Here is a 27,408-nt window from a genome sequence, read left to right as displayed (position 1 = left end):
GCCTGTTATCTGAGAAGAGTCACACACTGCCTGTAATCTGAGGAGTCACACACTGCCTGTTATCTGAGGAGAGTCACACACTGTCTGATATCTGAGGAGAGTCACACACTGCCTGTTATCTGAGGAGAGTCACACACTGCCTGTTATCTGAGGAGTCACACACTGCCTGTTATCTGAGGAGGAGTCACACACTGCCTGTTATCTGAGGAGTCACACGCTGCCTGTTATCTGAGGAGTCACACACTGCCTGTTATCTGAGGAGAGTCACACACTGCCTGTTATCTGAGGAGAGTCACACACTGCCTGTTATCTGAGGAGTCACACACTGCCTGTTATCTGAGGAGTCACACGCTGCCTGTTATCTGAGTCACACACTGCCTGTTATCTGAGGAGAGTCACACACTGCTTGTTATCTGAGGAGAGTCACACACTGCCTGTTATCTGAGAGTCACACACTGCCTGTTATCTGAGGAGTCACACACTGCCTGTTATCTGAGGAGGAGTCACACACTGCCTGTTATCTGAGGAGAGTCACACACTGCCTGTTATCTGAAAAGTCACACACTGCCGTTTATCTGAGGAGGAGTCACACACTGCCTGTTATCTGAGGAGTCACACGCTGCCTGTTATCTGAGGAGTCACACACTGCCTGTTATCTGAGGAGAGTCACACACTGCCTGTTATCTGAGGAGAGTCACACACTGCCTGTTATATGAGGAGTCACACACTGCCTGTTATCTGAGGAGTCACACGCTGCCTGTTATCTGAGGAGTCACACACTGCCTGTTATCTGAGGAAAGTCACACGCTGCCTGTTATCTGAGGAGAGTCACACACTGCCTGTTATCTGAGGAGAGTCACACACTGCCTGTTATCTGAGGAGGAGTCACACACTGCCTGTTATCTGAGGAGGAGTCACACACTGCCTGTTATCTGAGGAGAGTCACACACTGCCTGTTATCTGAGGAGTCACACACTGCCATTTAACTGAGTAGAGTCACACACTGCCTGTTATCTGAGGAGGAGTCACACACTGCCTGTTATCTGAGGAGGAGTCACATACTGCCTGTTATCTGAGGAGAGTCACACACTGCCTGTTATCTGAGGAGGAGTCACACACTGCCTGTTATCTGAGGAGTCACACGCTGCCTGTTATCTGAGGAGTCACACACTGCCTGTTATCTGAGGAGAGTCACACACTGCCTGTTATCTGAGGAGAAGTCACACACTGCCTGTTATCTGAGGAGTCACACACTGCCTGTTATCTGAGGAGAGTCACACACTGCCTGTTATCTGAGGAGGAGTCACACACTGCCTGTTATCTGAGGAGGAGTCACACACTGCCTGTTATCTGAGGAGAGTCACACACTGCCTGTTATCTGAGGAGGAGTCACACACTGCCTGTTATCTGAGGAGGAGTCACACACTGCCTGTTATCTGAGGAGAGTCACATACTGCCTGTTATCTGAGGAGGAGTCACACACTGCCTGTTATCTGAGGAGAAGTCACAGGCTGCCTGTTATCTGAGGAGTCACACACTGCCTGTTATCTGAGGAGAGTCACACACTGCCTGTTATCTGAGGAGAGTCACACACTGCCTGTTATCTGAGGAGAGTCACACACTGCCTGTTATCTGAGGAGAGTCACACACTGCCTGTTATCTGAGGAGTCACACACTGCCTGTTATCTGAGGAGTCACACACTGCCTGTTATCTGAGGAGTCACACACTGCCTGTTATCTGAGGAGAGTCACACACTGCCTGTTATCTGAGGAGTCACACACTGCCTGTTATCTGAGGAGAGTCACACACTGTCTGTTATCTGAGGAGAGTCAAACACTGCCTGTTATCTGAGGAGGAGTCACACACTGCCTGTTATCTGAGGAGAGTCACACACTGCCTGTTATCTGAGGAGCCACACACTGCCTGTTATCTGAGGAGAGTCACACGCTGCCTGTTATCTGAGGAGAGTCACACACTGCCTGTTATCTGAGAGTCACACACTGCCTGTTATCTGAGGAGAGTCACACACTGCCTGTTATCTGAGGAGAGTCACACACTGCCTGTTATCTGAGGAGGAGTCACACACTGCCTGTTATCTGAGGAGGAGTCACACACTGCCTGTTATCTGAGGAGAGTCACACACTGCCTGTTATCTGAGGAGTCACACACTGCCGTTTATCTGAGTAGAGTCACACACTGCCTGTTATCTGAGGAGGAGTCACACACTGCCTGTTATCTGAGGAGGAGTCACATACTGCCTGTTATGTGAGGAGAGTCACACACTGCCTGTTATCTGAGGAGGAGTCACACACTGCCTGTTATCTGAGGAGTCACACGCTGCCTGTTATCTGAGGAGTCACACACTGCCTGTTATCTGAGGAGAAGTCACACACTGCCTGTTATCTGAGGAGTCACACACTGCCTGTTATCTGAGGAGTCACACACTGCCTGTTATCTGAGGAGAGTCACACACTGCCTGTTATCTGAGGAGGAGTCACACACTGCCTGTTATCTGAGGAGGAGTCACGAACTGCCTGTTATCTGAGGAGAGTCACACACTGCCTGTTATCTGAGGAGGAGTCACACACTGCCTGTTATCTGAGGAGTCACACACTGCCTGTTATCTGAGGAGGAGTCACACACTGCCTGTTATCTGAGGAGAGTCACATACTGCCTGTTATCTGAGGAGGAGTCACACACTGCCTGTTATCTGAGGAGAAGTCACAGGCTGCCTGTTATCTGAGGAGTCACACACTGCCTGTTATCTGAGGAGAGTCACACACTGCCTGTTATCTGAGGAGAGTCACACACTGCCTGTTATCTGAGGAGTCACACACTGCCTGTTATCTGAGGAGTCACACACTGCTTGTTATCTGAGGAGTCACACACTGCCTGTTATCTGAGGAGAGTCACACACTGCCTGTTATCTGAGGAGGAGTCACACACTGCCTGTTATCTGAGGAGAGTCACACACTGCCTGTTATCTGAGGAGCCACACACTGCCTGTTATCTGAGGAGAGTCACACGCTGCCTGTTATCTGAGGAGAGTCACACGCTGCCTGTTATCTGAGGAGAGTCACACACTGCCTGTTATCTGAGAGTCACACACTGCCTGTTATCTGAGGAGAGTCACACACTGCCTGTTATCTGAGGAGAGTCACACACTGCCTGTTATCTGAGGAGAGTCACACACTGCCTGTTATCTGAGGAGCAGTCACACACTGCCTGTTATCTGAGGAGAGTCACACACTGCCTGTTATCTGAGGAGAGTCACACACTGCCTGTTATCTGAGGAGAGTCACACACTGCCTGTTATCTGAGGAGAGTCACACACTGCCTGTTATTTAAAGAGAGTCACACACTGCCTGTTATCTGAGGAGAGTCACACACTGCCTGTTATCTGAGGAGGAGTCACACACTGCCTGTTATCTGAGGAGAGTCACACACTGCCTGTTATCTGAGGAGGAGTCACACACTGCCTGTTATCTGAGAAGAGTCACACACTGCCTGTTATCTGAGGAGAGTCACACACTGCCTGTTATTTAAAGAGAGTCACACACTGCCTGTTATCTGAGGAGAGTCACACACTGCCTGTTATCTGAGGAGGAGTCACACACTGCCTGTTATCTGAGGAGAGTCACACACTGCCTGTTATCTGAGGAGGAGTCACACACTGCCTGTTATCTGAGGAGAGTCAGACACTGCCTGTTATCTGAGGAGTCACACACTGGCTGTTATCTGAGGAGGAGTCACACACTGCCTGTTATCTGAAGAGTCACACACTGTCTGTTATCTGAAGAGTCACACGCTGCCTGTTATCTGAGGAGAGTCACACGCTGCCTGTTATCTGAGGAGAGTCACACGCTGCCTGTTATCTGAGGAGAGTCACACACTGCCTGTTATCTGAGGAGGAGTTAAACAGTGCCTGTTATCTGAGGAGAGTCAGACACTGCCTGTTATCTGAGGAGAGTCACACACTGCCTGTTATCTGAGGAGGAGTCACACACTGCCTGTTATCTGAGGAGGAGTCACACACTGCCTGTTATCTGAAGAGTCACATGCTGCCTGTTATCTGAAGAGAGTCACACACTGCCTGTTATCTGAGGAGAGTCACACACTGCCTGTTATCTGAGGAGAGTCACACACTGCCTGTTATCTGAGGAGAGTCACATACTGCCTGTTATCTGAGGAGGAGTCACACACTGCCTGTTATCTGAGGAGAGTCACACACTGCCTGTTATCTGAGGAGAGTCACACACTGCCTGTTATCTGAGGAGGAGTCACACACTGCCTGTTATCTGAGGAGGAGTCACACACTGCCTGTTATCTGAGGAGAGTCAGACACTGCCTATTATCTGAAGAGTGACACACTGCCTGTTATCTGAAGAGTCACACGCTGCCTGTTATCTGAGGAGAGTCACACACTGCCTGTTATCTGAGAAGAGTCACACACTGCCTGTTATCTGAGGAGTCACATACTGCCTGTTATCTGAGGAGGAGTCACACACTGCCTGTTATCTGAGGAGAGTCACACACTGCCTGTTATCTGAGGAGAGTCACACACTGCCTGTTATCTGAGGAGGAGTCACACACTGCCTGTTATCTGAGGAGGAGTCACACACTGCCTGTTATCTGAGGAGAGTCAGACACTGCCTGTTATCTGAAGAGTGACACGCTGCCTGTTATCTGAAGAGTCACACGCTGCCTGTTATCTGAGGAGAGTCACACACTGCCTGTTATCTGAGAAGAGTCACACACTGCCTGTAATCTGAGGAGTCACACACTGCCTGTTATCTGAGGAGAGTCACACACTGTCTGATATCTGAGGAGAGTCACACACTGCCTGTTATCTGAGGAGAGTCACACACTGCCTGTTATCTGAGGAGGAGTCACACACTGCCTGTTATCTGAGGAGTCACACGCTGCCTGTTATCTGAGGAGTCACACACTGCCTGTTATCTGAGGAGAGTCACACACTGCCTGTTATCTGAGGAGAGTCACACACTGCCTGTTATCTGAGGAGTCACACACTGCCTGTTATCTGAGGAGTCACACGCTGCCTGTTATCTGAGTCACACACTGCCTGTTATCTGAGGAGAGTCACACACTGCTTGTTATCTGAGGAGAGTCACACACTGCCTGTTATCTGAGAGTCACACACTGCCTGTTATCTGAGGAGTCACACACTGCTTGTTATCTGAGGAGGAGTCACACACTGCCTGTTATCTGAGGAGAGTCACACGCTGCCTGTTATCTGAAAAGTCACACACTGCCGTTTATCTGAGGAGTCACACACTGCCTGTTATCTGAGGAGTCACACGCTGCCTGTTATCTGAGTCACACACTGCCTGTTATCTGAGGAGAGTCACACACTGCTTGTTATCTGAGGAGAGTCACACACTGCCTGTTATCTGAGAGTCACACACTGCCTGTTATCTGAGGAGTCACACACTGCTTGTTATCTGAGGAGGAGTCACACACTGCCTGTTATCTGAGGAGAGTCACACACTGCCTGTTATCTGAAAAGTCACACACTGCCGTTTATCTGAGGAGGAGTCACACACTGCCTGTTATCTGAGGAGTCACACGCTGCCTGTTATCTGAGGAGTCACACACTGCCTGTTATCTGAGGAGAGTCACACACTGCCTGTTATCTGAGGAGAGTCACACACTGCCTGTTATATGAGAAGTCACACACTGCCTGTTATCTGAGGAGTCACACGCTGCCTGTTATCTGAGGAGTCACACACTGCCTGTTATCTGAGGAAAGTCACACGCTGCCTGTTATCTGAGGAGAGTCACACACTGCCTGTTATCTGAGGAGGAGTCACACACTGCCTGTTATCTGAGGAGGAGTCACACACTGCCTGTTATCTGAGGAGGAGTCACATACTGCCTGTTATCTGAGGAGAGTCACACACTGCCTGTTATCTGAGGAGGAGTCACACACTGCCTGTTATCTGAGGAGTCACACGCTGCCTGTTATCTGAGGAGTCACACACTGCCTGTTATCTGAGGAGAGTCACACACTGCCTGTTATCTGAGGAGAAGTCACACACTGCCTGTTATCTGAGGAGTCACACACTGCCTGTTATCTGAGGAGAGTCACACACTGCCTGTTATCTGAGGAGGAGTCACACACTGCCTGTTATCTGAGGAGGAGTCACACACTGCCTGTTATCTGAGGAGAGTCACACACTGCCTGTTATCTGAGGAGGAGTCACACACTGCCTGTTATCTGAGGAGTCACACACTGCCTGTTATCTGAGGAGGAGTCACACACTGCCTGTTATCTGAGGAGAGTCACATACTGCCTGTTATCTGAGGAGGAGTCACACACTGCCTGTTATCTGAGGAGAAGTCACACGCTGCCTGTTATCTGAGGAGTCACACACTGCCTGTTATCTGAGGAGAGTCACACACTGCCTGTTATCTGAGGAGAGTCACACACTGCCTGTTATCTGAGGAGTCACACACTGCCTGTTATCTGAGGAGTCACACACTGCCTGTTATCTGAGGAGTCACACACTGCCTGTTATCTGAGGAGAGTCACACACTGCCTGTTATCTGAGGAGTCACACACTGCCTGTTATCTGAGGAGAGTCACACACTGTCTGTTATCTGAGGAGAGTCAAACACTGCCTGTTATCTGAGGAGGAGTCACACACTGCCTGTTATCTGAGGAGTCACACACTGCCTGTTATCTGAGGAGAGTCACACACTGCCTGTTATCTGAAAAGTCACACACTGCCGTTTATCTGAGGAGAGTCACACACTGCCTGTTATCTGAGGAGAGTCACACACTGCCTGTTATCTGAGGAGTCACACACTGCCTGTTATCTGAGGAGAGTCACACACTGCCTGTTATCTGAGGAGTCACACACTGCCTGTTATCTGAGGAGAGTCACACACTGTCTGTTATCTGAGGAGAGTCAAACACTGCCTGTTATCTGAGGAGGAGTCACACACTGCCTGTTATCTGAGGAGTCACACACTGCCTGTTATCTGAGGAGAGTCACACACTGCCTGTTATCTGAAAAGTCACACACTGCCGTTTATCTGAGGAGAGTCACACACTGCCTGTTATCTGAGGAGAGTCACACACTGCCTGTTATCTGAGGAGAGTCACACACTGCCTGTTATCTGAGGAGAGTCACACACTGCCTGTTATCTGAGGAGTCACACACTGCCTGTTATCTGAGGAGTCACACACTGCCTGTTATCTGAGGAGAGTCACACACTGCCTGTTATCTGAGGAGAGTCACACACTGCCTGTTATCTGAAAAGTCACACACTGCCGTTTATCTGAGGAGAGTCACACACTGCCTGTTATCTGAGGAGAGTCACACACTGCCTGTTATCTGAGGAGAGTCACACACTGCCTGTTATCTGAGGAGAGTCACACACTGCCTGTTATCTGAGGAGTCACACACTGCCTGTTATCTGAGGAGTCACACACTGCCTGTTATCTGAGGAGAGTCACACACTGCCTGTTATCTGAGGAGAGTCACACACTGCCTGTTATCTGAGGAGAGTCACACACTGCCTGTTATCTGAGGAGAGTCACACACTGCCTGTTATCTGAGGAGAGTCACACACTGCCTGTTATCTGAGGAGTCACACACTGCCTGTTATCTGAGGAGTCACACGCTGCCTGTTATCTGAGGAGGAGTCACACACTGCCTGTTATCTGAGGAGAGTCACACACTGCCTTTTATCTGAGGAGAGTCACACGCTGCCTGTTATCTGAGGAGAGTCACACACTGCCTGTTATCTGAGGAGGAGTCACACACTGCCTGTTATCTGAGGAGAGTCACACACTGCCTTTTATCTGAGGAGAGTCACACGCTGCCTGTTATCTGAGGAGAGTCACACACTGCCTGTTATCTGAGGAGAGTCACACACTGCCTGTTATCTGAGGAGTCACACACTGCCTGTTATCTGAGGAGTCACACACTGCCTGTTATCTGAGGAGAGTCACACACTGCCTGTTATCTGAAAAGTCACACACTGCCGTTTATCTGAGGAGAGTCACACACTGCCTGTTATCTGAGGAGAGTCACACACTGCCTGTTATCTGAGGAGTCACACACTGCCTGTTATCTGAGGAGAGTCACACACTGCCTGTTATCTGAAAAGTCACACACTGCCGTTTATCTGAGGAGAGTCACACACTGCCTGTTATCTGAGGAGAGTCACACACTGCCTGTTATCTGAGGAGTCACACACTGCCTGTTATCTGAGGAGAGTCACACACTGCCTGTTATCTGAGGAGTCACACACTGCCTGTTATCTGAGGAGAGTCACACACTGTCTGTTATCTGAGGAGAGTCAAACACTGCCTGTTATCTGAGGAGGAGTCACACACTGCCTGTTATCTGAGGAGTCACACACTGCCTGTTATCTGAGGAGAGTCACACACTGCCTGTTATCTGAAAAGTCACACACTGACGTTTATCTGAGGAGAGTCACACACTGCCTGTTATCTGAGGAGAGTCACACACTGCCTGTTATCTGAGGAGAGTCACACACTGCCTGTTATCTGAGGAGAGTCACACACTGCCTGTTATCTGAGGAGTCACACACTGCCTGTTATCTGAGGAGTCACACACTGCCTGTTATCTGAGGAGAGTCACACACTGCCTGTTATCTGAGGAGAGTCACACACTGCCTGTTATCTGAAAAGTCACACACTGCCGTTTATCTGAGGAGAGTCACACACTGCCTGTTATCTGAGGAGAGTCACACACTGCCTGTTATCTGAGGAGAGTCACACACTGCCTGTTATCTGAGGAGAGTCACACACTGCCTGTTATCTGAGGAGTCACACACTGCCTGTTATATGAGGAGTCACACACTGCCTGTTATCTGAGGAGAGTCACACACTGCCTGTTATCTGAGGAGAGTCACACACTGCCTGTTATCTGAGGAGAGTCACACACTGCCTGTTATCTGAGGAGAGTCACACACTGCCTGTTATCTGAGGAGAGTCACACACTGCCTGTTATCTGAGGAGTCACACACTGCCTGTTATCTGAGGAGTCACACGCTGCCTGTTATCTGAGGAGGAGTCACACACTGCCTGTTATCTGAGGAGAGTCACACACTGCCTTTTATCTGAGGAGAGTCACACGCTGCCTGTTATCTGAGGAGAGTCACACACTGCCTGTTATCTGAGGAGGAGTCACACACTGCCTGTTATCTGAGGAGAGTCACACACTGCCTTTTATCTGAGGAGAGTCACACGCTGCCTGTTATCTGAGGAGAGTCACACACTGCCTGTTATCTGAGGAGAGTCACACACTGCCTGTTATCTGAGGAGTCACACACTGCCTGTTATCTGAGGAGTCACACACTGCCTGTTATCTGAGGAGTCACACACTGCCTGTTATCTGAGGAGGAGTCACACACTGCCTGTTATCTGAGGAGAGTCACACGCTGCCTGTTATCTGAGGAGAGTCACACGCTGCCTGTTATCTGAGGAGAGTCACACACTGCCTGTTATCTGAGGAGTCACACACTGCCTGTTATCTGAGAAGAGTCACACACTGCCTGTTATCTGAGGAGGAGTCACACACTGCCTGTTATCTGAGGAGAGTCACACACTGCCTGTTATCTGAGGAGGAGTCACACACTGCCTGTTATCTGAGGAGAGTCACACACTGCCTGTTATCTGAGGAGAGTCACACACTGCCTGTTATCTGAGGAGAGTCACACACTGCCTGTTATCTGAGGAGAGTCACACACTGCCTGTTATCTGAGGAGAGTCACACACTGCCTGTTATCTGAGGAGTCACACACTGCCTGTTATCCGAGGAGTCACACGCTGCCTGTTATCTGAGGAGGAGTCACACACTGCCTGTTATCTGAGGAGAGTCACACGCTGCCTGTTATCTGAGGAGAGTCACACACTGCCTGTTATCTGAGGAGTCACACACTGCCTGTTATCTGAGGAGTCACACACTGCCTGTTATCTGAGGAGTCACACACTGCCTGTTATCTGAGGAGGAGTCACACACTGCCTGTTATCTGAGGAGAGTCACACACTGCCTGTTATCTGAGGAGAGTCACACACTGCCTGTTATCTGAGGAGTCACACACTGCCTGTTATCTGAGGAGTCACACGCTGCCTGTTATCTGAGGAGGAGTCACACACTGCCTGTTATCTGAGGAGAGTCACACGCTGCCTGTTATCTGAGGAGAGTCACACACTGCCTGTTATCTGAGGAGAGTCACACACTGCCTGTTATCTGAGGAGTCACACACTGCCTGTTATCTGAGGAGTCACACACTGCCTGTTATCTGAGGAGGAGTCACACACTGCCTGTTATCTGAGGAGAGTCACACACTGCCTGTTATCTGAGGAGAGTCACACACTGCCTGTTATCTGAGGAGTCACACACTGCCTGTTATCTGAGGAGTCACACGCTGCCTGTTATCTGAGGAGGAGTCACACACTGCCTGTTATCTGAGGAGAGTCACACGCTGCCTGTTATCTGAGGAGAGTCACACACTGCCTGTTATCTGAGGAGAGTCACACACTGCCTGTTATCTGAGGAGTCACACACTGCCTGTTATCTGAGGAGTCACACACTGCCTGTTATCTGAGGAGTCACACACTGCCTGTTATCTGAGGAGAAGTCACACACTGCCTGTTATCTGAGGAGGAGTCACACACTGCCTGTTATCTGAGGAGAGTCACACACTGCCTGTTATCTGAGGAGAGTCACACGCTGCCTGTTATCTGAGGAGAGTCACACACTGCCTGTTATCTGAGGAGGAGTCACACACTGCCTGTTATCTGAGAAGAGTCACACACTGCCTGTTATCTGAGGAGAGTCACACACTGCCTGTTATCTGAGGAGGAGTCACACACTGCCTGTTATCTGAGGAGAGTCACACACTGCCTGTTATCTGAGGAGAGTCACACACTGCCTGTTATCTGAGGAGAGTCACACACTGCCTGATATCTGAGGAGTCACACGCTGCCTGTTATCTGAGGAGAGTCACACACTGCCTGTTATCTGAGGAGTCACACACTGCCTGTTATCTGAGGAGAGTCACACACTGTCTGTTATCTGAGGAGGACATCATAGAAGTCACATCTCTGGGGTACAGGTGGGGGCACTCTCACGTGTGTCGATGGAGTGATGTGTGGCCCCTGCTTCTCTGATACCAGGTACTGGGGCCTGTTCGTTCTTGTGGTCATCGAGGCCACACTGATCTGACTCTTCTGTCTGACCTGTCATGGAAGCTTTTTGCTGATTTCCGGTTCTGGGGATTTCTTTTATTAAGCCGTGAGGTTGGGATATGAACATCTTTAATGTTTCACGTATGTGATGTTCTCATGAACTTCTCCAGACTTATTATAATCTATCTTATGCCATCAGTCAACACTTGACCATTTTGTGCTCAGGATTAGTCAGACCCCTGCACTCACTGGTGATGGTACCCGCCAGACCAAGAACAAAGCGACTTTCCTCCATGTCCTCATCTTGATTGACAACAAGCGTCTCCACAAAACTGCTCACAGTCTGGCCGGCCAAGATGAAGAAGTCAGCGGTCTTATCCTGCAGGTAAAAGATAGAGGAAGAGAGGAGAATGATCACAATGGGACGGAAACCTGCTGCAGTCCGCACAGGACCTCACCACCCCCCACAGTCCGCACAGGATCTCACCACCCCCCACAGTCCGCACAGGACCTCACCACCCCCCACAGTCTGCACAGGACCTCACCACCCCCCACAGTCCGCACAGGATCTCACCACCCCCCACAGTCCGCACAGGACCTCACCACCCCCCACAGTCCGCACAGGACCTCACCACCCCCCACAGTCCGCACAGGACCTCACCACCCCCCACAGTCCGCACAGGACCTCACCACCCCCCACAGTCCGCACAGGACCTCACCACCCCCCACAGTCCGCACAGGACCTCACCGTCCCCCGTAGTCAGCACGCAGAGGCCTCTCATCTGCCACGTTACTCACAGTCAGCACAGATTTGTAGGGTTTGTGAGTGGAGATTCGTCCTGCGCAGTCATTATCAGGTGGAGCTGCACAAACCTTTTCAGCTATTCTGATGAGACAAATCTCTGAGATTCCTGACAGTTATTAATACTGAGTAACCTTAAGTCCGAGGCTCCAACCCCCCGATCCCTCTCTGCACCCAGCGAGCGAATATTCTGGGTGTCCTCACCTCTCTACCACTCACCATTCCCAGGATGCTCTTCACCGTCTCCTCCCTGTTAGAGACTCCCCAAAGTAGCGTGCACAGTGCAGACCCCATCTGAGTGCAAAAGTCGACCTGCTGGACGGACTGTTCTCGAAGTTCAGTGACCTGGAGAAGCAGGGCCAGGTTCTCCTGCACAGACATGGACAAGAGTGTAAGCCCTGCTGTCCACAGGTACCCCACACCATCCCCCCACACAACACAAACTCCACGTCCTGATACACAATCCCCACCTGACACCAGCTCCACATCCTGTAACGCAATCCTCACCTGACACCAGCTCCAAATCCTGTCACACACTCACCTGACATCAGCTCTACACATCCTGTCACACACTCCCCACCTGACACCAGCTCCACATCCTGTAACGCAATCCCCACCTGACACCAGCTCCACATCCTGTAACGCAATCCTCACCTGACACCAGCTCCACGTCCTGTCACACACTCACCTGACACCAGCTCTACACATCCTGTCACACACTCCCCACCTGACACCAGCTCCACGTCCTGTCACACACTCACCTGACACCAGCTCCACGTCCTGTCACACACTCACCTGACACCAGCTCTACACATCCTGTCACACACTCCTCACCTGACACCAGCTCCATGTCCTGTCACACACTCCTCACCAGACACCAGCTCCAAATCCTATCACACACTCCTCACCTGACACAAGCTCCATGTCCTGTCACACACTCCTCACCTGTCACACACTCCTCACCTGACATCAGCTCCACGTCCTGTCACACACTCACCTGACACCAGCTCTACACATCCTGTCACACACTCCTCACCTGACACCAGCTCCATGTCCTGTCACACACTCCTCACCAGACACCAGCTCCAAATCCTATCACACACTCCACACCTGACACAAGCTCCATGTCCTGTCACACTCCTCACCTGTCACACACTCCTCACCTGACACCAGCTCCACGTCCTCCCCCACATTACCTACCTGACATCAGCTCCAGTCCTGTCACACACTCCTCACCTGACATCAGCTCCACATCCTGTCACACACTCCCCACCTGACACCAGCTCCACGTCCTGTCACACACTCACCTGACACCAGCTCCACATACTGTCACACACTCCCCACCTGAAACCAGCTCCAAATCCTGTCACACACTTCTCACCTGACACCAGATCCACATACTGTCACACACTCCTCACCTGACACCAGCTCCACATCCTGTCACACACTCCTCACCTGACACCAGCTCCATGTCTTGTCACACACTCCTCACCTGACATCAGCTCCAGTCCTGTCACACACTCCTCACCTGACACCAGCTCCATGTCCTGTCACACACTCCTCACCAGACACCAGCTCCATGTCCTGTCACACACTCCTCACCTGACACCAGCTCCACATCCTCCCACACACTCCTCACCTGACACCAGCTCCAAATCTTGTCACACACTCCTTACCTGACACCAGCGCCACATCCTGTCACAAATTCCCAACCTGACACCAGCTCCACGTCCTCCCCCACATTACCCACCTGACACCAGCTCCATGTCCTGTCACACACTCCTCACCTGACATCAGCTCCAGTCCTGTCACACACTCCTCACCTGACACCAGCTCCATGTCCTGTCACACACTCCTCACCAGACACCAGCTCCATGTCCTGTCACACACTCCTCACCTGACACCAGCTCCACGTCCTGTCACACACTCCCCACCTGAAACCAGCTCCAAATCTTGTCACACACTCCTTACCTGACACCAGCGCCACATCCTGTCACAAATTCCCAACCTGACACCAGCTCCACGTCCTCCCCCACATTACCCACCTGACACCAGCTCCATGTCCTGTCACACACAACTGACCTGACATCAGCTTCACGTCCTGTCTGTCACGAAGGGTCTGTGGACCCACTAGGCCGTACCGCTTTGACGGTATGGCAGCTGGCCATTAGGGCGCAGGTCAATGTCTATAGTTCGTATAGAGTACCTGTGGCAGCTCGGACAGTAGCAAGGCAGGCTCGGCTGGAACTAGGCAGCAGGCAGAAGTCAGGCGTGGTGAAGCAGGACAGGCGTGGTATACAGCATGGTACGACTTTGGCTCAGCACAGTACTCAATCAGGATAGTACGGAATGCAGGAAACAGGAACAAGAACAAACTAGGAGGCCATCACATAGACAAACTAGGAAACAACAACAACGCTCAGGCATCAAAGCAGGGGGCTGGACCCCTCTTATAGTCCAGGGTACTCACGGCCTGATGTTCTTTAAAGTCCGGTGCGCGCGCTGCCCCTTTAAGAGCGGGCACGAGTGCGCGCGCGCACCCTATGGGATCCGGCTGAGGTAAGTGGAAGCGAGCGCTGGTGTCTCAAGAGGAGGAGGCTGGGGCCAGCACTTGCCGACTCGTGGCTGCGGCTGTCAAGGGGAGATTGGAGCTGACGGCCCGCAGCCGCAGACATTACAGTATCCACCCTCTTACGCCCCCTCTTCTTGGGACCAAAGCGAGAGAGAAACTTCTTTAGAAGAGTAGGAGCATTGAGGTTCTCCTCTGGCTCCCTGGACCTCTCTTCAGGACCAAACCCCCTCCAATCCACCAAAATAAAAAGTCTTTGCTCTCACTTTTTCGGTGTCCAAGATCTCCTTAACCTCAAAGGTGTCTGAAGGGCCGCTGGAGGCAACCGCAGGGCTAGGAGTTTTGGTATAGCGGTTCAGAACCACCGGCTTCAGGAGGGAGACATGGAAGGAGTTGGGGATCTTGAGGGTAAGAGGCAGCCGAAGCTTGTAGGCGACAGGGTTGATCTGCTGTAGGATCTCGAAGGGTCCGAGGAACCTGGGAGCAAATTTGCATGATGGCACCCTTAGTCAGATATTCCTAGAAGACAGCCAGACCTTCGTGCCAGGGAGAAATTGAGGGGGTTCTCTTCTCCTTGTGTCAGCCTTCCGTTTCATGCGGTCGACTGCCATTAGGATGTCCGCTGCTTGATCTGCCTGAAGTCTCTAAAAGCGGAGTCAGCCGCTGGTACCTCGGAAGTATCGGGGACCGGGAGAGGAATTTGTGGGTGTTGGCCGTAGATAATGAAGAACGGTGTATTCCTTGTGGACTCGCTGGTTTGATTATTATATGAGAACTCAGCCCACGGAAGCAGCTGCACCCAGTCATCATGCTGCTTGGAGATGAAGTGGCGTAGGTAGTTCTCCAAGATCTGATTGATCCCCTCGACCTGACCATTGGACTGAGGATGGTAGGCTGAGGAAAAGTCCAACTTCACACCGAGGAGTCCGCAGAGGGCTCTCCAGAACTTTGAGGTAAACTGAACCCCCCGATCAGACACAATATGCTGCGGCAAGCCGTGCAGGCGGAAGATGTGTTGGATAAATAGTTAGGCCAGCTGAGGAGCAGAAAGAAGACCGGTCAGAGGAACGAAGTGGGCAATCTTCGAAAACCGATCCACCACCATCCAGACTGTACTGCATCCAGTAGAGAGGGGCAGGTCCGTAATAAAGTCCATAGCTATATGCTGCTAGGGAGCATTGGGCACAGGCAAGGGCTGGAGCAGACCAGCAGGTCTGGAGTGAGCGACCTTGTTGGCTGCACATACAGAACAGGAAGAAACAAAGTCCATAATGTCCTTGGGCAGCGTGGGCCACCAGAAATTACGAGCAATCAGATCCTGGGTCTTACGGACCCCCGCGTGATCTGCCAGTCTAGAGGAGTGTGCCCAGCGGAGGATTCTTCCTCGATTAGCCAGGCACACAAAAGTCCTGCCTGGAGGAATGTCCCCAACTTGCAGGGGATTGACAGAAACAATACAAGACGGACCAATAATGCTCTGTGGAATCTCCATGGTGTCTTCCGTCTCTAAAGACCTGGACAAGGCATCGGCCCTCACATTCTAGTTGGCCGAGCTCAAACTGGAACCTGGTAAAGAACAGTGACCACCTAGCCTGACGAGGGTTCAGCCGTTGGGCCGTCTGGAGGTAGGTCAGATTCTTGTGGTCTGTAAAAATTAGGATCGGATGAGCTGCGCCCTCCAGTAGATGTCTCCACTCTTCCAGAGCCAATTTGATGGCCAGTAACTCCCGATCCCCAATCGAGTAGTTGCGTTCTGCGGAAGAAAATGAGCTTAGAGAAATATCCACATACCATTGACTTGCCCTTAGGACCTCTCTGGAACAGGAGTGCACCAACACCGACAGAGGATGCGTCCGCCTCCAACGAGAACTGCAGAGAGACATCCGGATGATGGAGGATAGAGGCTGACGTGAAGGCACTCTTCAGGCTATTCAATGCGGACTCTGCCTCGGGAGTTCACACCTTGGCGTTCATACCCTTCTTAGTGAGGTTAGAGATAGGAGAAGTCAGTGAGGGCAAGTTTGAAATAAACTTTCTGTAAAAATTGGCGAATCCCAAAAAGCACTGTATGGCCCTCAAGCCTTAAGGGCGTGGCCATTGCAGGACGGACTTTACATTCTCAGGATCCATCTTGAGACCTCGATTCGAGATGATGTAGCCCAGGAAGGGTAGAGCATCTCTGTCAAACACGCACTTCTCCAACTTGGCGTACAGACGATTCTCCCTTAACCGTAGCAGAACTTGACGGACATGTTTCTGATGCGTCACCGGATCTGGAGAAAAAATCAAGATGTCATCAAGATAGACCACTACACAAACATAGAGGAGGTCACGGAAAATGTAATTGACAAACTCCTGGAAGACCACGGGAGCATTGCACAGGCCGAAGGGCATTACTAGATACTCATAGAGTCCATCACGGGTGTAAAATGCCGTCTTCCATTCGTCACCCTGGCGAATTCGGACTAGGTTGTAAGCCCCACGCAGGTCTAGTTTAGAGAAAATCTTGGCACCACGTATACGATCAAACATTTCTGAGATCAGTGGCAACGGATATTTATTCTTCACCGTGAGTTGGTTGAGACCTCAGTAGTCGATACAAGGACGAAGAGAGCATCTTTCTTTTTGACGAAAAAGAACCCGGCTCCAGCCGGGGAGGAAGACTTTCGTATGAAGCCACCCTCCAAGTTCTCTTTCACATAGGTGGACATGGACAGAGTCTCTGGCAAGGAGAGAGGATATACACTACCACGGGGAAGCGATGCACCAGGAATCAGTTCGATAGGGCAGTCATACGCCCGATGTGGAGGCAATGTCTCAGCCTCCCTCTTGCTGAAGACGTCCGAAAATGCAGCATAATGACTTGGCAAACCTGCCAATGACCGAGGCAGAGAAGGCTGAGCTGAACGAATCTGCACCAGGCAACGGCTTTGACACTCAGGGCCCCACTGGAGAACCTCCCCAGAATTCCAGTCCCGGGCTGGGGCATGCAGTCGGAGACAAGGCAGGCCCAGCAACACAGGGTTAACAGCTTTGGATAGGACATAGAACGACAGAAGTTCGGAGTGAAGAGCTCCTACTTGGAGCCTCAGCGACTTGGTCACAGCTATAACTGGGTCTGGCAGAGGTAGTCCATTTACTGAAGCAACTGACAACGGGCTCTCCAGAGAGGTGGTGGGTAATTGCAGAAGGTCCACCAGGTCTCTACGGATGAAATTAGCAGCGGATGCAGAGTCCAGATACGCAGAGACCTGATGCGTTCTCTCACCGAACACTATGGTCACAGGTATGGACAATTTAGACGGAAGTCCTCTCTTACCCAAGGTTGTCACTCCAAGCAACCCTAGGCTTTGGGATCTTTGGGGACACATGCGCACAGGATGGCCACCGAGGCCGCAATAAAGACAGAGTCCAGATGTGCGTCTGCGTTGTCTCTCCTGGGTGGATAGCTTACACTGGTCCATTATCACAGACTCCTTAGGAGGATCGACATCTGAAGACAGCAGGGGTTGCTGCAAAGTAGGAACCAGACTAGGAAGAACTCCCTCCCGACGAACCTCTTGAAGGCGTTCTCGGATTCGCATATCAATCCGGGCAGCCAGAAGGATGAGGTCATCCAGGGTAGACGGCAGATCTCGAGCGGCAAGTTTGTCCTTAATTTTAGGAGCCAGTTCATGCCAGAATGCAGCTACCAGGGCCTCATTGTTCCATAACAGTTCTCCCGCCAGGGTGCAGAAGTGGATGGCGTACTCACTCACGGTGGTGTCTCCTTGGTGTAGGTTAATCAAAGAGGCCGCTACAGATGAGACCCGACCAGGCTCCTCAAAAACCAAAACGAAAAGTCCGGAGGAAGGCTTGGAAGTCACGGGTCTCTGGTCCTTGTCTCTCCCAGATAGGGTTCGCCCATGCAAGAGCCTTGCCAGTGAGGAGTGAGATGATGAAAGCGACCCTTGCGCCATCAGACGAAAATGTCCTATTATACAGACTGAAGTGGATCTGGCACTGATTCAGAAATCCACGACAGGTACTTGCGTCTCCATGATAGCGGTTAGGAAGTGGCAAAGAAACATGCGGGTCAACACTACCAAGAGGTGTAGTCTGAGGATCAACACTGCCAGGAGGTGTAGTAGGAGGAATGGCAGCTTGTGCCTCCTGCCGACGTGCAAGAATGCTCAACTCCTGGGGGAGTTGATCCTGTCGAGACCGGAGGTCCAGCATATCGGCCCGCATCTCTTAAGACGTTGTCATGGTCTCGAATTGGCCAGCGGGGTCCATGGCCTGAGCGTACTGTGACGAAGGGTCTGTGGACCCACAGGGCCGTACCGCCTTGACGGTATGGCAGCTGGCCAACAGGGCGCAGGTCAATGTCTATAGTTCGTATAGGGTACGTGTGGCAGCTCGGACAGTAGCAAGACAGGCTCGGCTGGAACTAGGCAGCAGGCAGACGTCAGGCGTGGAGAAGCAGGACAGGCGTGGTATACAGCACGGCACGACTTTGGCTCAGCACAGTGCTCGACCAGGATAGTACGGAATGCAGGGAACAGGAACACACTGGGAGGCCATCACATAGACAAACTAGGAAACAACAACAATGCTCAGGCATCAAAGCAGGGGGCTGGACCCCTCTTATACTCCAGGGTACTCACAGCCTGATGTTCATTAACCCCTTCCCGCTCCTTGACGTACTATTACGTCATGGCAGCTGTATCGTTAGCGCTCCATGCCGTAATAGTACGTCTCGGGAGTAACGGCCGTTTCGGCCGTCCTCCCGACACATACAGGAGCTGTGACGCTGCTGTCTTGTTCAGCAGCTGTCACAGCTCCTACAGCGGGGACCGATCGCTGTGTCCCCGCTGATTAACCCCTTAAAAGCCGCGTTCTATAGAGATCGCGGCTTTTTAGGGGTTAAGCTGCCATCGCCGGCCTGCTACGCGATAGCGGCCGGCGATGGTGACTATGGCAACCGGACACCAAACAATGGCATCCGGCTATGCCATAGACGGAAGCCTAGTGGGTCCTGACAACGTCAGGACCCACTATGCTTGCTGTCAGTGAGTAGCTGACAGTTCTAATACACTGCACTACGCATGTAGTGCAGTGTATTAGAATAGCGATCAGGGCCTCCTGCCCTCAAGTCCCCTAGTGGGACAAAGTAATAAAGTTAAAAAAAGTTAAAAAAAGATGTGTAAAAATAAGAAAATAAAAGTTTTAAAAGTAATAAAAGTTAAAATCCCCCTTTTTCCCTTATCAGTCCTTTATTATTCTTAAAAATATATAAACAAACAAATAAACTATACATAATTGGTATCGCCGCGTCCGTAACGGCCTGATCTACAAAATTATTTCATTATTTATCCCGCACGTTGAACGCCGTAAAATAAAATAATAATAAACCGAACCACAATCACAATTCTTTGGTCACTTCACCTCCCAAAAAATGGAATAAAAAGAGATCAAAAAGTCGCATGTACCGAAAAATGGTCCTGATCGAAACTACAGTTCGTTACGCAAAAAATAAGTCCTCGCACGGCTTTATTGATGGAAAAATAAAAACGTTATGGCTCTTAGAATAAGGAAACACAAAAAGTGAATGATTGTTTACAAAACGTATTTTATTGTGCAAACGCCATAAGACATAAAAAAACCTATAAACATCTGGTATCGCCGTAATCGTATCGCCCCGCAGAATAAAGTGAATATGTCATTTATACTGCACGGAGACGCTGTAATAACTATAAACATCTGGTATCGCCGTAATCGTATCGCCCCGCAGAATAACGTGAATATGTCATTTATAGCGCACGGAGAACGCTGTAAAAAAAAAAACGAAAAAAAAAACAATCGTACAATTGCTGTTTTTTAGTCACCACGCCACCTAAAAATAGAATAAAAACTGATCAAAAAGCCGCATGCACCCCAAGAAAACTACAATGGATTCCTCAAGGGGTCTAGTTTCCAAATTGGGGTCACTTTTGGGGGGTTCCCAATGTTTTGGCACCACAAGACCTCTTCAAACCGGACATGGTGCGTAATAAAAAAGAGGCATCAAAATCCACTAGGTGCTCCTTTGCTTCTGAGGCCGGTGCTTCAGTCCATGACCGCACTAGGGCCACATGTGGGATATTTCTCTAAACGGCAGAATCTGGGCAATAAATATTGAGTTGCGTTTCACTGATAAATCCTTTTGTGTTATAAAAAAAATGGTATAAAGAGGATTTTCTGACAAAAAAAAAATGTAAATTTCACCTCTACTTTGCTCTAAATTTTTGTGAAACACCTAAAGGGTTCATAAACTTTCTAAATGCTGTTGTGAATACTTTGAGGGGTCTAGTTTCTAAAATGGGGTATTTCATAGGGGTTTCTAATATATGGGCCCCTCAAAGCAACTTCAGAACTGAACTGGAACCTAAAAAAATAAATAATTGAGGCAATACTTCACTTCTCACATTATACTGATAATGAGCCGTGCCCACCCCGAGATGACCCCAGTTTTGACCGTTTGTATAAACGGAGACCCCTATTAGACCGTTCCAGTGCCTGGTTTTCCCAAGCATACACCCCCGAGAAGTGTATTTCTATTGATGAGTCCCTGGTACATTTTAAAGGGAGGGTTCAATTCCGCCAGTACCTGCCAGGTAAGAGGGCAAGGTATGGCGTGAAGATGTATAAGGTGTGAGAGTGCATCAGGGTATACCTACAGGTTTAGGCTATATGAAGGGAAGGCCACCCCCAAACCAGACTGCATCCTGGACTGCAATAGGTACATGGGAGGGATGGACTTGTAAGATCAAGCCCTGAAGCCCTACAGCGCCATGCGGTGTGGTATAAGAAGCTGGCCGGGCACATCATACAGATGGCTTTGTACAATGCGTACGTGCTACATCGATGTGCAGGCCAGACGGGAACTTTCCTGGAATTTCAAGAGGTGATTATCAAGAACCTAATCTTTAGGGACCAAGAAGGGGGGGCACCCAGTACTTCTGGAAGCGGGGCCACACGCATCGTACCAGGGCAACACTTTCCATGAGAAGTTTCCCAAACTGGCAAGAAGGGAAAAAGTCAAAAGAGGTGCAAAGTCTGTTATAAGAGGGCGATAAGGGATTATACAATATATCAATGTGACACGTGTCCCGAATAACCAGAGCTCTGTATGAAAGAGTGTTTTAAAATTGATCATACATCCCTTGGTTTATAATTTACCCCAATTTTACTTACCCTGATGCACTCCACACAGCTTATCCCCCCACGTCTTTCCCCTCTGGGCCCTGCTGTGTGCCCAGGCAGCTGATAACAGCCACATGTAGGGTATTGCCATACCCGGGAGAACCCACATTACAGTTTATGGGGTGTAGGTCTCCGGTCAAAATGCTCACTACACCTCTATATGAATGCCTTAAGGGTGTAGTTTTTAAAACGGGGTCACTTCTTGCGGGTTTCAACTGTACTGGTACCTCAGGGGCTTCTGCATACATGACTTCGCACTAGAAAATCCCCAGTAGGCCAAATGGTGGTCCTTTCCTTCTGAGCCCTTCCATGGGCCCAAACGGCAGTTTATCACAACAAATGGGGTATTGCGGCACTCAGAACAAATTGTGCAACAGAATGGGGTATTTTGTTTCTTGTAAAAATAAGAAATTTTCAGCCAAAACTACATATTATTTGAAAAAAATAATTTTGTTTTCATTCCCAGCCCAATTCAAATAAGTTCTGTGAAAAAACTATGGGGTCAAAATGGTCACAACACCCATAAATGAATTCCTTGAGGGGTGTAGTTTCCAAAATGGGGTCACTTTTGGTGGGTTTCCATTGCTTTGATACCTCTGGGGCTCTGCAAATGCGACATGGCACCCGAAAACCAATCCAGCAAAATCTGTACTCCAACAAACACACAGCGCTCCTTTCCTTCTGAGCCCTCCCATGGGCCCAAACGGCAGTTTATCACCACAAATGGGGTATTGCTGCACTAAGGACAAATTGGGCAACAAAATGGGGTATTTTGTTCCCTGTGAAAATAAGAAATTTTTATCACAAATGACATTTTATTGGAAAAAATGTCATTTTTTTCATTTCAGAGCCCAATTCAAATACGTGCTGTGAAAAAACTGTGCGGTCAAAATGGTAACAACAACCCTAAATGAATTCCTTGAGGGGTGTAGTTTCCAAAATGGGGTCACTATTGGGGGATTCCTACTGTTTTGACACCTCAACACCTCTTCAAACCCGGCATGCTGCCTAAAATATATTCTAATAAAAAAGAGGCCTCACAATGCACCAGGTGCTTCTTTGCTTCTAGGGCTTGTGTTTTATTCCACGAGCGCAGTAGAGCCACATGTGGGACATTTCTAAAAACTGCAGAATCTGGACAATACATATTTAGTAGTATTTCTCTGATAAAACCTTCTTTGTTACAGAAAAAAAAATGAATAAAATTGAAATTCAGCAAGAAAAATGAAATTTGCAAATTTCACCTCCACTTTGCTTTAATTCCTGTGAAATGCCTGAAGGGTTAAAAAACTTTCTAACTGCTGTTTTGAATACTTTGAGGGGTCTAGTTTTTAAAATGGGGTGTTTTATCAGGGTTTCTAATACATAGGCCCCACAAAGCCACTTCAGAACTCAAGAGGTACCTTAAAAAAAAGGCTTTTGAAATTTTCTTAAAAATATGAGAAATTGCTGTTTATGTTCTAAGTCTTGTAACGTCCAAGAAAAATAAAAGAATGTTCAAAAAACGATGCCAATCTAAAGTAGACATATGGGAAATGTGAACTAGTAACTATTGTGGGTGGTATAACCGTCTGTTTTTCAAGCAGATGCATTTAAATTCTGAAAAATGCAATTTTTTCAAAATTTTCTCTACATTTTGCAATTTTTCACCAATAAACACTGAATATATCGACCACATTTTACCACGAACATGAAGCCCAATGTGTCACGAGAAAACAATCTCAGAATCGCTTGGGTAGGTTTAAGCATTCCGACGTTATTACCACATAAAGTGAAATATGTCAGATTTGAAAAATGGGCTCTGAGCCTTAAGGCCAAAACTAGGCTGCGTCCTTAAGGGGTTAAAGTCCGGTGCGCACGCTGCCCATTTAAGAGCGGGCACGAGCGTGCGCGCGCACCCTACGGGATCCGACTGAGGTGAGTGGAAGCGAGCGCTGGCGTCTCCTGACGAGGAGGCTGGGGCCAGCGCTTGCCGACTCGTGGCTGCAGCTGTCAGGGGGAGATTGGAGCTGACAGCCCGCAGCCACGGACATGACACTGTCACATACTCCTCACCTGACACCAGCTCCACATCCTCCCACACACTCCTCACCTGACACCAGCTCCACAACCTGTCACACACTCCTCACCTGACCCCAGCTCCACGTTCTGTCACACACTCCTCACCTGACACCAGCTCCATGTCCTGTCACACACTCCTCACCTGACCCCAGCTCCACGTTCTGTCACACACTCCTCACCTGACCCCAGCTCCACATCCTCCCACACACTCCTCACCTGACACCAGCTCCACATCCTGTCACACACTCCTCACCTGACCCCAGCTCCACGTTCTGTCACACACTCCTCACCTGACACCAGCTCCATGTCCTGTCACACACTCCTCACCTGACACCAGCTCCACGTTCTGTCACACACTCCTCACCTGACACCAGCTCCATGTCCTGTCACGCACTCCCCACCTGACCCCAGATCCATGTCCTGTCACACACTCCCCACTTGACCCCAGCACCATGTCCTGTTACACACTCCCATGACACCAGCTCCTCGTCCTGACATAGACTCCTCACCTGACACCAGCTACACATCCTACCACACACTCCCCACCTGACATCAGCCCAAGTCCTGTCACACACTCTATATCTGATACCAGCTCCACGTCCTGTCACCCATTCCAACCTGACACCAGCCCCACATCCTCTTACACATTACTCACCTGACACCAACTCTACGTCCTGTCAAACATTCTTCACCTGACACCAGCTCCATGTCCTGTCACACACTCCCCACCTGACACCAGCTCCATGTCCTGTCACACACTCCTCACCAGACACCAGCTCCACGTCCTGTCACACACTCCTCACCTGACATCAGCTCCACGTCCTGTCACACACTCCTCATCTGACACCAGCTCCACGTCCTGTCACACACTCCTCACCTGACACCAGCTCCACGTCCTGTCACACACTCCTCACCAGACATCAGCTCCATGTCCTGTCACACACTCCTCACCTGACACCAGCTCCACGTCCTGTCACACACTCCTCACCTGACACCAGCTCCACGTCCTGTCACACACTCCTCACCTGACATCAGCTCCACGTCCTGTCACACACTCCTCATCTGACACCAGCTCCACGTCCTGTCACACACTCCTCACCTGACACCAGCTCCACGTCCTGTCACACACTCCTCACCTGACACCAGCTCCATGTCCTGTCACACACTCCTCACCAGACATCAGCTCCATGTCCTGTCACACACTCCTCACGTGAAACCAGCTCCACGTCCTGTCACACACTCCTCACCAGACATCAGCTCCACGTCCTGTCACACACTCCTCACCTGACACCAGCTCCACGTCCTGTCACACACTCCTCACCTGACACCAGCTCCATGTCCTGTCGCACACTCCTCACCAGACATCAGCTCCATGTCCTGTCACACACTCCTCACGTGACACCAGCTCCATGTCCTGTCACACACTCCTCACCTGACACCAGCTCCACGTCCTGTCACACACTCCTCACCAGACATCAGCTCCACATCCTGTCACACACTCCCCACCTGACACCAGCTCCATGTCCTGTCACACACTCCTCACCAGACACCAGCTCCACGTCCTGTCACACACTCCTCACCAGACATCAGCTCCACGTCCTGTCACACACTCCTCACCTGACACCAGCTCCACGTCCTGTCACACACTCCTCACCAGACATCAGCTCCACGTCCTGTCACACACTCACCAGACACCAGCTCCACGTCCTGTCACACACTCCTCACCTGACACCAGCTCCATGTCCTGTCACACACAACTCACCAGACACCAGCTCCATGTCCTGTCACACACTCCTCACCAGACACCAGCTCCACGTCCTGTCACACACTCCTCACGTGACACTAGCTCTACATCCATCTACACATTCCACACCTGAGACCATCTCCACGTCTCGCCACACACTCCACCACTGATATGATGCGAGATCTGTGAAAGAACAGTCATTAGAAGTGTTCTGTTGAGGGTCTTTACTTACTTCTTTTGTTCTTAAACATTCGCTCTGAGTTGCCTGTAATCGAGCCTTGATATGTTCACAGTCCAGTTCTCTCTCCTCCAGAGCTAAGGAGCAAACCACAAAGTGGACTGAACTAAGTGGTCAGTGCAGCAGCAAGAAAGAACAATAGGGATAGAATCAGAATGGCAATGAAAGAGCCAAATGATTACCAGGGTCAGAATGATGACAAAGGAAAAATGAAAAATACAGGTATAGGTCACAGCATGAAGCCTACTCCCAGTATTTGTAGTGAAAAACCAGACACACCCACGACAGAGACAGGACACACCCACAAGACTCCTTACCACCACCACAGACCGAGAAACAGGATACCCTCACGACAGAGATAGAACACTCCCATCAGACTCCTTACCACCACCACAGACCGAGAAATAGGATACCCTCACGACAGAGATAGAACACTCCCATCAGACTCCTTACCACCACAGAGAAACAGGATACCACCACGACAGAGATAGAACACTCCCACCAGACTCCTTACCACCACCACAGACAGAGAAACTGGATACCCCCATGACAGAGATAGAACACTCCCACCAGACTCCTTACCACCACCACAGACAGAGAAACAGGATACCCCCATGACAGAGATAGAACACTCCCACCAGACTCCTTACCACCACCACGGAGAAACAGGATACCACCACGACAGAGATAGAACACTCCCACCAGACTCCTTATCCCCCACCACAGACCGAGAAACAGGATACCACCACGACAGATAGAACACTCCCACCAGACTTCTTACCCTCACCACAGACCGAGAAACAGGATACCCCCATGACAGATATAGAACACTCCAACCCGACTCCTTACCACCACCACAGAAAGAGAAACTGGATACCCCCACGACAGAGATAGAACACTCCCACCAGACTGCTTACCACCACCACAGACAGAGAAACAGGATACCCCCATGACAGAGATAGAACACTCCCACCAGACTCCTTACCACCACCACCACGGAGAAACAGGATACCACCACGACAGTGTAATGGCAGGGGGTAGGGAGACGGACAAGTGAGCCCTAATCTACCCGCCACTCTGTCCCTGCCTACTTGCAACGACCCGCCCTAGGCGACGGGGTACAACTGGGCGGCGGTCCCTGCGCTCAGTAAGTGCCCGACAAACACGACAAACATACAAAGGAACACAAGCAAGGAAAAGGCGCCGTTGCCCACGGCAACACCGTGAGCAACCAGAGTGGTGAACGAGCCGAGTCAAGCCAGGAGTGTGCGAGGTACAAAACGAAAAGCAGAAGAGTAGTCGGTAAGCCAGGGTCTGTATGGAGCAGGATCAAAAATAGCAGGAGCTGTAGCTGGGCCAGGAAACCACAAGGAAAGAATCACAAGCACCGAGGGACAGGAAGTGCAGGCTTAAATAGACCGAGGGCGGGAGCTAGCTGAGTCTGGCCAGGTTACGATAGGCTCTCCCACTCCTAAGCCTGCCAGCCTGAATGGTGGAAGCAGGAGTCAGTCTCAGGGATGTATTCTCAGGTGCTGACTGATTAGTTCTGGGAGTTAACCCCGAAGCTGTGCCTGGCAG

At 50.4% G+C, this 27,408-nt stretch overlaps 1 protein-coding gene across 2 annotated transcripts in view; it reads right to left on the bottom strand.

The window, feature by feature from the left end:
• Nucleotides 1-11,304: 11,304 nt before the first annotated feature.
• The window catches only part of LOC142727954 (heat shock factor 2-binding protein-like), a 52,854-nt gene continuing 36,750 nt past the window's right edge, over nt 11,305-27,408 (bottom strand). For both annotated transcript variants that reach the window (XM_075849073.1, XM_075849074.1), the window contains exons 3-5: nt 25,825-25,907; nt 12,214-12,363; nt 11,305-11,571 (exon numbers count right to left, since the gene is read on the bottom strand). In XM_075849073.1, the coding sequence (XP_075705188.1) occupies nt 11,392-11,571; nt 12,214-12,363; nt 25,825-25,907 (413 nt within the window). In that variant the 3' untranslated portion in view covers nt 11,305-11,391. The remainder of the gene's footprint in view (nt 11,572-12,213; nt 12,364-25,824; nt 25,908-27,408) is intronic.

The sequence above is a fragment of the Rhinoderma darwinii genome, unplaced genomic scaffold (genome assembly GCF_050947455.1).
Source record: "Rhinoderma darwinii isolate aRhiDar2 unplaced genomic scaffold, aRhiDar2.hap1 Scaffold_657, whole genome shotgun sequence".
In the NCBI taxonomy this organism is placed as follows: domain Eukaryota; kingdom Metazoa; phylum Chordata; class Amphibia; order Anura; family Rhinodermatidae; genus Rhinoderma; species Rhinoderma darwinii.
The sequence above is the reverse complement of the archived record's forward strand: the minus strand, read 5'-3'. Positions and strand labels throughout refer to the sequence as shown.